We start from the raw sequence: 12,846 nt of genomic DNA, 5'->3' as shown, positions 1-12,846 counted from the left end.
TATTCATATATGCAGCCAGGATGAGTGAGCCTCCTGTGCACCGTCCTCCCTCATGCACCTATTCCCGGGAGCAAGGGGAACATCCAGAGCCGGTGCATCTGCTCATCTCGATGGGTGGCAGAAGCTCTCTGAGGTCCAGGGGAGCTGGGCAGATGCCGGGAGTCCTGCAGGCCGGCAGTGCAGGCTCCCACCAGCCAGGACCTCCCCTCTGCCCATCTCCATTCCCGGCACACCACTGACCTGCTTAATTAACCTTGAACATTTTCCTAGCGGCAATGTTGGCTGCCCCCTCCTCCCTCTTTGCTCCTGCACTCCCAAGGCCAGCCAGGATTTCCTCCTCTCTGCTCAGCTACTGCAGCACTCAAGACTTTTTGCGGAAGGGAAGTATAATTAAGCTGATAAACACCCCAGAGGGTGCAGCTTGCTGTGTCCAGCCTCAGAGCTGGCTGGTTTCCCACAGCTCTCAAGCCCCATGCAGGTGCCATGGATGAATCAGTGAAAGGCTATAGGGAATATTCCAGCAAGCTGAATTTGTGAGATAAAAGTTATCTGAGTGACTGGCCCAGGATGTATACGTTAATAAAAACTTGACGGGAGGAACCACCATCACTCGCAGCTCTTTGCCGGGGGGGCTGGGGGTGGGCTGAAGAGGTGCAGTAACCTGAGAGCAAAGGGGAAGGTGATGGAGGCTTTGGGCAGGGAGCGGGTCCGTGAAGGCTGCGCTGCCCGTGCTCCATCTCGTGCAGTTGAAGCCCCCCCCACACCCCAAAAACATTGCATAGCAGTGTCCCTCTCGTGGTGGGGAGCCTGGACAACAGCCTGGCAGCATCAAGCAATTATTTTCTCTTGATTTGTCTTCCCTTGCCTGTGAAAAATGTAATGCTCTCCTCTCCCTTCACCTCTGCTTTGTGCTGCCTGCAGGATGGGGATGTGGGTGGGGTGCTGGCAGCATCCCGCAGCTGTGGGACAGCCCCCTCACCTGGCTGGGCTCTCCAGTGGTGGCTGGACCCCGCTGCCACCAGCTGCCCCATGGCAGGGGACCTCTGCTTCTTCCAGTCATGCTGTCCTCAAGTCATGAATCCTCCAGCATCTCCCCACAGCCCCCCTTGTCCAGCACAGCACCGTTTGGGGTGCATGGTGCAGGGACCCTGCTGGGCTCACATGCCGGGGATTTGAGACAGCTGAGGTTGGGGCCATTGAGAGTCTGTGAAATCCGTGTTGTTTCCCAGTGCCAGGGTGGATTTTGGGAAGGGGGGTCAGATGGGAGCAGGCATCCACTGTGTCCTCTGAAATGTCCTCTGTTCCGAGCAAGATTTTGCAACCCAGCCTGTGTGCTTTTTAAGTCTCATCTTGGTCATCACAGCATGCTGCCTGCAGACATTACTCTAGCCCTTGGGTCAGGATGTGCCAGCACAAACCAGCAACAAGGGCTGGACTCCAGTTCACACTGACCTTAACAGGGGGTCGTCTTCGTAAAAAGGGCTGTGACTGCCTCTCATATGAAGGAGTCGAGTATTTTTATACCTCACTTCCTCAGAGCTTGTCTCTTTGCATTACTGCTGGAAAAAGATAGCTACAGAAATATTAAAATAGCTAGAGGAAAGGAGGGGGCAGGTCACTCCCAATTTGCAGCTTTACTTTCAGGCCTCTCAACTCAATTATCTAGCAAATTGGGCTCTGAGGAGAATCAACGCGAGCTACCATCAGGTATCAGAGAGCAGCACGGATGAGCTCCATTATGGGGTCACACTTGAAAGCTCTCCAGCCTTGCTGTAGCTAATGCTGCTGGCTGTTTGCAATGGTTCCTAGCCCCGGCTTGGAAACCCCCTCGCTACAAAGCATTGGCACGTGCATTTCTCCTCACTGAGACTCAGTGTCTGTAGCTGAAAACGGGAGCTTGCAGGAGTGCACAGCTCGTTGTGCACCACAGCACCTTCCCCTGAGCCAGGCCAGGGACGCTCCAGGTACCAAAGCCTGGATTTTATGTTGTCTGCACTTATTTAAAGTGTTTTGCTGCAGCTGCCCTGTTTGGTTTGCTTTGTGCTAAAGTAGACGAATCCCTATAGAAATCCTATCCAGTATCTATATGTCCTTTAGTGTATCTTGCATGAAAACCCATAGTGACAAAAACCACTAGAACTCAGTTTGCTTCTTTGCAATATCTTGGGGTTTTGTTTGCAAGAACAGGGATAGTCTGGGAGCTTCTAGAGGGAAATAATTGAAAAATAAGGAGGTCAGGTGAAGTCTGTGCTTTGGAATTTGGAAGCAGGCGACAGGGGAGCGCTGGGGAGATCACCCAGGTTTGGTCTAGCTTCTGCATAACCTGTGTCCCAGTGCTGTCACATCCCTGCCAGCCCAGAGGAGCACAGGCAGGGCTGTGAGCGATGCTGTGAGCATGGGAAGCGTGCCCGGCCCCCGAACAAGCCCCCACTGCAGGAGGACCTATACATTGTGACAGTAGATCTATAACCAGAGCTGCGCTGAGGGCCCTGGTGTGACGGTCCCAGCTGCCCTGCTCTGCAGAAAGCCAGTGTGTGCCCCGCACGGGGTTACCTGCTGGGGCAGAGCATGGGGGATTTTTTTCTGTCCTGTGGAAAGGAGATTGCTGTCACTGCTGCTCAGCAGCTGCTTTAGCTCAGCTGTGCTGTTGATGTGTCCCTGCCCATGGCAGGAGGGTTGGAACTAGATGATCTTTAAGGTCCTTTCCAACCCAAACCATTCTGTGATTCTGTGATTCTATGTGGGTTCACATGCAGCTGATAATGTATCGGGACTCCTCTTTGCAGTTCCCTTTAAGAACAAAATAGGGAATTACAGATGGAAAAACCTCTGGGGAGAAAAAGAACAAACCACCATTAGATTTGCAAAGCCAAGAGCACAGGATTTAAAAAGCACCAGAATTAACTTGCATGTGCAATTTAATTTTATGCCTGCTCTTTCTGCATTATGCAGCAGTTGCTAACGTGCGGTCCCACGCCCCCCGCCCCCTCGGGCTCCACACTGGTGCCAGCGGTGAGGGGCTGCAGCGGAGCAGAACACACGCTTGCCAGTGTCCCCGGCTGGGCTTGGTGACTTGGGAGAGCTGGCTCCTGCCACAGCCACCTGGTGCCTTCATCAGTCACACATTGTCATCAACGCTATCAGACAGATTATTGCAGAGATGTTTGGTGCAGTGTTTCCACCCCTGCTGATACTCTCTGTAGGAAAACCCACTGCTCTCGTGGGACCCCACTGTCCCCCACTCAGCCCCTTCCTGATGGCATGGTCCCTGTGGGCTTGGTGGGGCTCCCTGCTGCCGCCCCCCTGGGGATGGGTGCTGTACTCCCCATAGGAGGGTGCAGGGATGGAGCAGCAGTTTCCCAGAGTAGCTTTTCTTTTGCAGCAGCAGCCAGAAAGGGTCGATCACCAGCCCTCAGCACCCCCAGGGATGCTCCTGTGTTGTACAAAGGGGCAAACTGAGGCACAGTCTGTGCCCAAAGCTTGTGACCATGTGAGGGTGGACCAGAAGATCCTCAGGGCTGAACAAACTCATATAGCTGTACCAAAAAAATGGTGCTGTACAGGGAAGCCAAAGTCTGTCCTGAACCAAGAGCAAAGAGAGTGATGGGAAAATGGTGGAGCAGGGAGCGGAGAGGCTCCCCAGATGAGCTGCCCTTCTCCCTTTGCTGCCCCAAAATGGAGGCCTTTGTTTCAGGCTTCTCAAAATGCAACTTCTGGCTTCTCCTTTCCACACCTGGTCTTAAAATGACCCTAAATTAGTAAATGAGGAAAAAAAGCATTGAAGCAAAAGGGACTGTGAATTCCAGCCCCCCACAAAAGCTAAACCTGTCTCAGAAGAGACGCTCTGGCAGGGCAGTGGGGGATTCAGGGGCTGGGCATCAACCTGGGCATTGCTGGCAGGGCTGCCCATGAGCAGCCCAAGCAGGAGGTGCACCAAATCCCCTGACCCTGCATACTGAATAAGTGTGTTTGCCAGTGTTTTTCTGACCCCATCCCCACCTGTGTCCGTGCATGCACAAGACCTGGACTCAGGAGCCAGTGAGGGCTGGTTTTGCAGCGAGGCTGCATGGCACCAAAAATTGGAGCCTTCCAAAGAAATCCTTAGTGCTCACTGTTGAATGTGTTGTGAAGCTGGTGCCCAGAAGAGATGGTGTTTATTGACGCAATGGAGGGCAGATGTTCCCTGGCCTTGCGGCTCTTCAGGAGAGTTTTATCAAAGCAAGCAGGACAGCCAGTGTGTGTCAATTAGGAAACAGTTTAGCTTTCTGTGTGCTGGTAACGTTACAAAGGATTTGCAGTTGGGTTTCAAGCCAGCATTAAAGATCTGAAAAATCCATCAAACTCAATTCTGTTAATTGCAGAGGAAGCCCCGGGGCGTGCACTCGCTGGCTGGCCCTGTGCTCACACCTCCCTTCCAGCCTCTGCTAAACACGGGCTGGACCTGATGCCTTTGATTTGCTTCCACTGCTGCGTGCACAGCCCAGACTCTCTTCTCCAAGCGGTGAGACCTTGTTTGGCAGCAGAGAAGCACTGAAAATCCTCGGGCGTGCTTCCTGTAGCATGTAATAGCAGCCTGTGCGCTACGGGGAGCAGTCTGCATCAGCTGCTGATGGGGATTCGGGGACATGCTTGATGCTGCAGTACTACTTCTGTGATTCAGTATTGTTATACCAGCACTTAAGGGTCTGTTCTCCCTTCCCTGTGCTCATGTAACTCTCATTATTGCTAATAGAGTATGGATCTGTTCAGGAATTCAGGCTGCATGCCCTGCCTAGGTTTGGTTCGCAGTGCATCTTGATGGCATCTTCAGTGCCATTTCCATTACCTGGAAACATCCCCCCTGCTTCTGCCACATTTTACATCATTAACAGAAGACAAAAGGGAGTTGCTCTGATGGGGAATGAGGCACTGGAAGGGGGCAATGTGCAATAGGGGACCCTGGACGTTCCCCAGCCTCTCACTTAAGGATCCCTGCCAGGACAACATGGCCCTGCCTGACATGCTGTGGTGCCCAGCCTGGCTGCTCTGAGACCTCACTCCCTGCAGCTCATTTCTCTCTGCATTTTCAAGTTTCACCTCCTTTCCCTCTGTTTGGTCCGGGAATGTGAGTGATTCCTGAGCTGGGGAAGAAGCCCAAAGTGCAGGTGTTGCTCTCATCCCTGCTCCCCTCTGTCTCACTGGCGATGCCTGGGGTGGTGGTTTGCTTGCAGACATGGGCAGCAGTGACTTGCTTTCTACTTCCAGCAGGAGTGGGGAAGCTGCTGCACACACTGGGGGCATGGGAGCAGCACAGGGACCAACGGCTGACGGATCAGCCCATGACAATGTATGCAGAAGGCATGTGGATGTGCCTTGGCATCTTGCTGGGCATCTATAATCCAGTGTCCTTGGCTGGTGGGGGAACCTTTGGCTCCCAAAGGATCTCCAGAGAGCCTGGGGCAGATGTTTACCACCATGTTCTGCCTGCACGATGATGGTAACAAACATAAATCCTAATCCATGTGTTGTCTTCTAACAGGTCAGCCTTTTAAGCTGGACCCCAAGATGGCTCACAAGAAGTTGAAGATCTCCAATGATGGGCTGCAGATGGAGAAGGACGAGAGCTCCTTGAAGAAGAGCCACACGCCTGAGAGGTTCAGTGGGACAGGATGCTATGGTGCGGCAGGCAACATCTTCATTGACAGCGGCTGCCACTACTGGGAGGTGGTGGTGGGATCCTCGACCTGGTAGGCAGCACTGTTGTCTTTCCTCCCTCTCCTAGAGACCTTCAGATTCCCCCAGAGATGTTGTGGGACACGCTAGGGTTAAAGGCCAGGGTTTTGGCAGGACTGCTTATGAGCAGGGAGGTGGTTGAGACCTTAAATCTGGGTGGCTGTGGCTTTCAAGAGGTTTATGAGTTTCTCCTCTCTGCCAGAATCCTTTGGGTCTGATCCAGTCCGGCTGCAAAGGGGAAGCTTGTATCTTCATTTCCCTCACCTGCTGAACCTGCTAATGCCTGCCAGGTCTCAAATCTCACCTCTATGTCAGGGCAGAAGTGCCACAGAGCTTTAAATCTGCTGGTTTTCCTATGTGCAGTGCCCTCCCCTGGACTGTCTCATGCAAGGTCCCACTTAGCTGGGCCAGATGTAGTTATAAAGTCTGAGGTGGAAGGCTAAGCAGAGGGGGACCATGACTAAGCAGAGGAAACAGGGATGTCTCCAGGGGAAGTTTGCAAAGGCCTGGCAAGCCACTGGAATACTCTGTGAGGGCAGGGAGCTCAGGGGAAGCCTGTCCCATGCCTGCTTCACTATATTTCACCCTATATTCATACCCCAGCATTGCAGGCTGGCAGGAGAAACCATCCCAAGCAGCAGGTTCTTCAGCTCATAGGGACGTACATCTCTGCTCTGTGATAGCAAAGGGCTGGGTGGGCAAAGCAGAGGGTGATGCTTCACTCACCATTTGCTCTCCCATCACCCTGTGCTCCCTGCTCTGCCTCAAGAGAGGCTGCCTTCATTCCCACAAGCTGCTTCTCTTGAGGGAGGGCAAGTCCATGTCTCCCTTCCATCAGCAGCAATGCAGGGCTTTGTCCCCACCTTGGAGCACCTTGGCATCTGCTGAAGGCCACCAGGCTTGGTGGAGCACCAGGAGCAATGGCAGCCCTGGATGCAGCCCCTCCTCTGCAGTGATTGCTCTCAGCTGAGGTTTCCAGGCTCTGTGGGTGAATGCTGTGAGAGTGGGAGGGTGAGAGCCAAGCCTCCCTGTGCTTCATGGGAGATGAAGGCAGCATTCCCACGGGCTACAAGGATGGGGATTGCTTTAGCCCCACTCCTCCCCAGCAGCCTGCTGCCTCACTTCTCCCCAGCGCCCTTGTCAGAGATACTTGCACAGGAGCACGGCACCAAGTACAGCTTCTCGCTCCCAGTAGTGGCAAGGAGCATCCTTGACCCCACAGCACCTCCCTACTGCATCTCAGCAGGCACCCCCAGCCCAGACTTGCCCTCAAGCCCAAGCCCCTGCCTGCAAAACACATCTGGGCAGCAGCGGAAGGGACAAGTCAGGGATGCAAGCTAGCGCACCTTTCATTAAAAGGCAGTTTCTGACTTTAGCAACTTGATTTGTGAGTTGTTTCTCAAGCAATAATTATATCTGGAGCTGTTCTTAGAAATGGATCTGTTCCAGGTGTTGTTTTGCTGATGACCAAATACTGCAAGACCTTCAGAGGAGGAAATAGCTTTCAAATATATAGCAGCTCCTCGGGCTGTGGAAAGGGGTGCGTTCAGGTGGAGAACAAGCACGGCTGTGTGCTGGAAGGCAGCTAATTGAGTTGGCTGTGGCTGTGACTCAGAGCGAGCCTGGAGCCCTGTGTCTTGGTGAGGTTCACAGCAAGGTTGCCCTTGACCAAAGCTTGCTGGTTCTTCCAACTGACCAGAGGGGTTTTGAGAACAGCGAGTGGCAGCAGTCAAAAGCCAAAGAGCCACAGCACACGCTCTCTTCATGCCTCCTAACACATGACTACAGGGAAATGAAGCTCTTCTCCCAGGGGCCTCAGGCATAGCCAGGAGGGAAGGTCTCGCAGTGGGCTGGCAGCTCTGCTCTGCAGTGGCAGGGGGAGCAGATCTGGAGCTTTTTGTCCTGGGGGTTTGGAGGAGAGGGGTGTCACTTCTTGCCTTTTCCTGACCTCTGTGCTTGCAGCTGCTGCCTGAGGCAGAACACCAGAACTGATGCTCAGGGGTCCTTAACAGAGGAAACCCCTCTCCCTGCACCAGAGAGCTGGCTCTGGTTTCTGGGGGTGCCTGTCTCCCCTCTCTGTTGGGCAAGGGGGGCTCAAGGAGCAAACACAGCAGCAGCCCTGGCTCAGAAACCATTCCCAGTGCTCACTCCCATCGGGCTGAGCCTCCCATCCACCCCCCGGGCTGAAAAATGCCTTCACACAAGGCACACTTAGAAGTGAAACAATTGGGGTTTATTATGAGAAAGCCCCTACCAGGCAGATCCCCAGAAAGCCTCTGCTACTGAGCTGAGCCAGGAGGCATTACAGCAGCATTATCAAGCTGCTGCATTGTTAAAGTGCTTGTGCAGCACAATGGGGCTAAAATAGACAGTTCCTGCTGCAAGCACCCAGCTGTGTCACCTCTTCCTCTTGCCCTGTTGGCAGCAGGAGGTTGCATGGGGAGGGAGTGATGCTTTTCCCCAGCCAAGCCTCTGCAAGTGACTTTTCTCTTATGTAAAGCTGTTGCCGTGCTGCTTCCACAGTCAAATGGACTTTCAAAGCATGGGGTGCCAGCAGCTGTCAGGGCTGATTTCGTCCTGTGCTGAGGCTGGGCGCTGCTCAGCAAAGCTTCTGCTCTCTTGCAGGTATGCCATCGGTGTGGCTTACAAGTCGGCCCCCAAAAACGAGTGGATCGGGAAGAACTCCTCATCTTGGGTCTTCTCCCGCTGCAACAACAACTTTGTGGTGAGGCACAACAACAAGGAGATGCTGGTGGAGGTCCACCCGCAGATGAAGCGCCTCGGCGTCCTCCTGGATTATGACAACAACACGCTCTCCTTCTACGACCCAGCCAACTCCCTCCACCTCCACACATTTGAAGTCTCCTTCATTCTACCGGTGTGTCCAACCTTTACCATCTGGAACAAATCCTTGATGATCCTCTCGGGTCTGCCCGCCCCGGACTTCATAGATTACCCAGAGCAGCAGGAGTGTAACTGCAGGCCCCAGGAGTCCCCGTACGTATCAGGGATGAAAGCCTGTCACTAGGTTGCCCTAGCCCTGCCCGTGCCCCGTGGTGGCACCAGCGATGCTGGTGGGTGCCGGCGGTCGGAGTCGGCGTGCCGGAGAGCCACCATGCAGCCGTAACGCTCCAGCGAGTGAGCACCTTCCCACACGCAGCTCAATATTTTTTTTTAAGGGGAAAAGAGGAAGAACCTCTAACCGCAGCTGAAAATAAACTCCTGTTGGCGAGCTCCGCTTGTGTGCGAGTGCAGCTTGTGCAACTCCTTGGTGGTGTGCTCCGATCTCTCCCGAAGCGGATTGTCACCTGGATGGTTTTCTTTTCCCCTGGGGGCTGAAAAGGCTGGGGTGGGTTTTCAGGTGACCTTCTGAGGCGCTGCTGTGGTCAGGGGGATGTCCCGTGTGTCCCTGCAAAGCGCAGGTTGGAAAAGTAGGGATTGGCTTTCTGGAGCCAATTGGTAGCTTGTCTCGAGAGCCGGGTGGGACCTGAGCAGCGTTTTCCAGGGAGGACTTTCTGTTTGGCTGAAGTTCGGCAGCTTCTCTGGTGTGGTAGATAATTGCATGGACCCCTCACACTTGGTGAGCACTGGCATTGGTTGAGTGGTGGATGTTGGTTATGTGGTGGATGGTCTGCGAGAACGAAGGCAGCGCTGGGAAGGACGGTCCTGCTGCCTCTCCTGGCCACATGCATGCTGCTGCTGGCCATGTTCCCTGTGCTTGGCTGGGCTTGCAGTCCCACGGTGGAGGGCAGCCAGCTGCAGACCCGAACCCCACTGTGTCTCCTCCTTTGGGAGCCCACTAGGAGTCAGGGAGGCCCCTACCCTTAAGGAGAAAGCTGAGGAGCGTCTCGCCCCGGCACAGAGGTTTGGTAGATTCCAGGTTCAGCCAGCTCTGCCCCACCACGTGCAGCTCCACATAGACCTCCATTAGTTTCATGTCCCTGCAGAAAAGACACATCTCCCCATGCTGAGCAGATGGTCAAGTCCTGCCCTAGGACCAATTTATGACCCCAAGTCCTGGCTCTTGGTTTATTCTCCACCATGGTGGTGTGAGCGTGGAGCTGTCCTGTTTGCTCTGTGGCAAAGGACTGAATCCATCCCAGGGGCTCCAGCCCCCAGTTACTGGGAGCTCTTTGGCTGCCACCAGTGCTCCCAGTAACCACAAGCGCTGAGTCCCCTGGCCAAGCTTCAGTTTCCACATTTCCTTAAAAGCCAGGAGGAGCTGGGCCAGGCACACCAGCCCCTGTGTCGCAGGGAGCAAAGACCCAGTGCAGGCACCTGCAACCAGAGTCCATGGCACGATTTGGGGCAGGTGGGCATACGGATGTCCACGTCACACCTGCAGCAGGCAGCATGGTGTGGTGGGGATGCCGGGGGAAGCCAGGAGGTCAGGCAGCACCGTGGCCCAAGGCGGGCTGGTGCTTGAGCTTTGGTCTGTGGTGTTTGAAAACCCCTTTTTCTCCTCTGGATGTGGTGCTGTCAGATGCCTCGGTGGCATGGCATGGGGACCGTCAGGTCAGCCTGGGACCTCCTAGCTCTGCCAGCCTTTTCCTTTATTTTTTGGACCTTGCTGATAGGGAACTACCTCAAAGCCCAGCCTTAGAGGGGTAGGTGGCCGGTTCAGACAGGGTAACAGCACTTGGAGGCTTGTCCCACAAGGGCTGCACCACAGGCTGGTTGAACTTGACTGGAGCCAGTTGGCCATGTCCAGAAGTGGGTGCCCCCCGCCAGTGACCTGGCCTGGGAGACACTTGTCATTAAGTCTGGTGATGGCAGCTGCAAGGCCGATAGCTTTGTCAAGGGAGCGTGGGTATAAAAAGAGCCTATTTCTCAGCACAGCATCCCTCTGCTTTACCTGGCTGACATTTTTGGTAAGTGGCTACCTGAGGCTGTGGGAAGGGAGGTGGGTGTCACCTGAGGGGAAGGGATCTGCCACCTGCACTGCCAAGCCAAGGGTGATTTTGCCTCTGATCCAGGCTGCTTTCCCATGGTGCTTGGCGGTGGGTGGTGCATCCCTCCCGAGTGGTTTTATTTACTACTTCTAGCCCCAGCATGCGAGAGCGCTGGGTGGGGATGCAGCAGGGTCACGTCTGCCATTCCCCACAGCTAAGCACACAAACACAATTAATTTTAAGAGGATAAGTTGCCATTTTCAGTTGGATGTTTTTTCAAAGCCGCATGGGGCTATCATGAAAGTCCTTTCCCTGTGTGCTGGTCCCATCTGGGGCCACTCGTAATGTGTCAGCCTCAAACAAACGCCCAAGCACTGGAGATGGATTTTAGCATTTGCAATCCAGGTGCCAAGCTTTCCACTGGCACCGGCACCGCTTTGACTGGCTTATTGATAGAGGACTCAGCGCATCCATTAACTCAGAGCACACGAGCCATTAATGTGACATTTGCACCTGATGAAATTGCACTAATCGCGGTGGGATGCCCCTACCCCGCCGCACACGTCTCTCTCATACCCGAGGCCAGGCAGGAGGACGAAGCGGGGAGCTCGCGTGGCTGCGTGCCCAGGGGAGCCCCGCACCCCGAGCGGGCAGTTCTGGGCGTGGGAGCCCTTTCCGAGTCACCCGCATCTTCCTCTCCTGGGTTTGGAAAAGCAAAACCCACCCGGGTGTCACCAGGAGGGTGGGAGGAGCAGCCCCATCCCTGGTCCCTGCTCTGTACATGATGCTCCACTGCTGCTTGGCGGCCTTTGCCCACAGCCCATGAGCGAGCGATCCCATTGGTTAAAACCGCCTGGTGTATGATGACGCAGCAGCAGTTGCAGCCAATTCGAGCCTCGGCGGGCTCGGCAGCCCGGGGTTATGAATGAACACAATTCCCACGGCCCTGCGGGGGGGCAGAACACGGGTGGAGGGGCCGTGGGGGAGTCCGGGGCTTCCCGCGGGGCTGGGTGCTGCTGCTGGCTCCTCTGCTCCTGGTGACTCCGTTGTATAGATTGGGATGTGGTGAACTCCTGGTTACCGTGCGACCCCGTCAGACTCTCCTCTTCCATATGTAACATACTTGTTTCGGTTTTGTTTTGGGGGAGGGTTGTTCTTCCTGTTACGATTTTTCCCTTTTTTGTTGGGGTTTTTTTTGCAACTTCTTTGTTAATGTGTATATATATATATATATAAAATATAATATAATATATATACATTACTGGATATGTCTGTGTGTGGCGGAGATTGTGCAATGTGTGACACCCCTGGCCCTGGGATGCTCTCTTTGGCAATCACTGTTGGCGTTCTTCAAACTTCTGACAAGATGCAGACCATGAACCTCAGGATTACCGAGTCATGGGGGTAGCAATAAATCAGCAACACAAAAGAAAAGGCCTTTACTTACTATAACCCAGGATGGGGATGAGGAGTCCTGGCTGGCAGGGCCCCTGAGAGCACAGTACGCTCCATGGGGCAGCTCAGCAGGAGATGGTGGGAGGGTTTGCTCTCCCCAGGTATGATGCTACATGTCACACTTGTTCAGGGGGACCTGACAAACATATGGCTGTGCATCCACAGGAGTAGGGGAATACGTGGTACCATCCAATGGCAGCGTTTCTTGTCCTGGACTGCAAACCAGACTTAAGAGCCTGTGGGGGTGGCAGGTCACATGGGATGCTAAAGCCCCATCTAAAAAAGTCCGTACATGTAAATATTCCACACCCTGCTGTCAGCCCCCAGAGGATGTCATGCAAAGGCACATTGTCCAGGTCATCAGGACACCAAGTGCTCCGGCCTTCCCTTTCCTGAGCCTTTGATGGCCACAGGGACTGCTGGAAATCTCTGAGTGCCAGCCAGGTACTGCTGGAGCCTTGTTTCTGCTGCCCTTGAGCCTAAGTCCCGCTCGCACCCCCCGAGTGCCTCAAGAGCTGTCCGAGGGTTGGGGGAATTAACCCCATCCTTCACTGTGGTGCTGGACTGAGCTCATGGTGGGGCTGAGCATGGGCCATGACATCTCTTCCCTCTGCAAAGAAGCCCCTGCCCCAGCACAGTGTGGCTGACAGCCAGCTCATCTCCTTCATTGCGTATTGGTTTCCCTTTCTGCTGTCTGTGTCTCTGTCATGAGAGGGCCATGCCAGCGTTCCTGGTGTCCCTCTGCCCCAGCACAGCCCCTCAAGCCACCAGCAGAAGCTCCAGAGCT

General features: G+C 54.5%; 1 protein-coding gene across 1 annotated transcript in view; it reads left to right on the top strand.

Moving 5' to 3' along the window:
* Positions 1-11,870, top strand: part of MID2 (midline 2) — a 117,757-nt gene extending 105,887 nt beyond the window's left edge. Inside the window, exons 9-10 of the mRNA XM_074835509.1 lie at positions 5,519-5,726; positions 8,338-11,870. Coding sequence (XP_074691610.1) covers positions 5,519-5,726; positions 8,338-8,740 — 611 coding nt within the window. The 3' untranslated portion in view covers positions 8,741-11,870. The remainder of the gene's footprint in view (positions 1-5,518; positions 5,727-8,337) is intronic.
* Positions 11,871-12,846: the final 976 nt, after the last annotated feature.

This window comes from Strix aluco, chromosome 10, assembly GCF_031877795.1.
Source record: "Strix aluco isolate bStrAlu1 chromosome 10, bStrAlu1.hap1, whole genome shotgun sequence".
Taxonomy (NCBI): Eukaryota; Metazoa; Chordata; class Aves; order Strigiformes; family Strigidae; genus Strix; species Strix aluco.
This window is presented reverse-complemented; position numbering and strand designations above follow the sequence as displayed.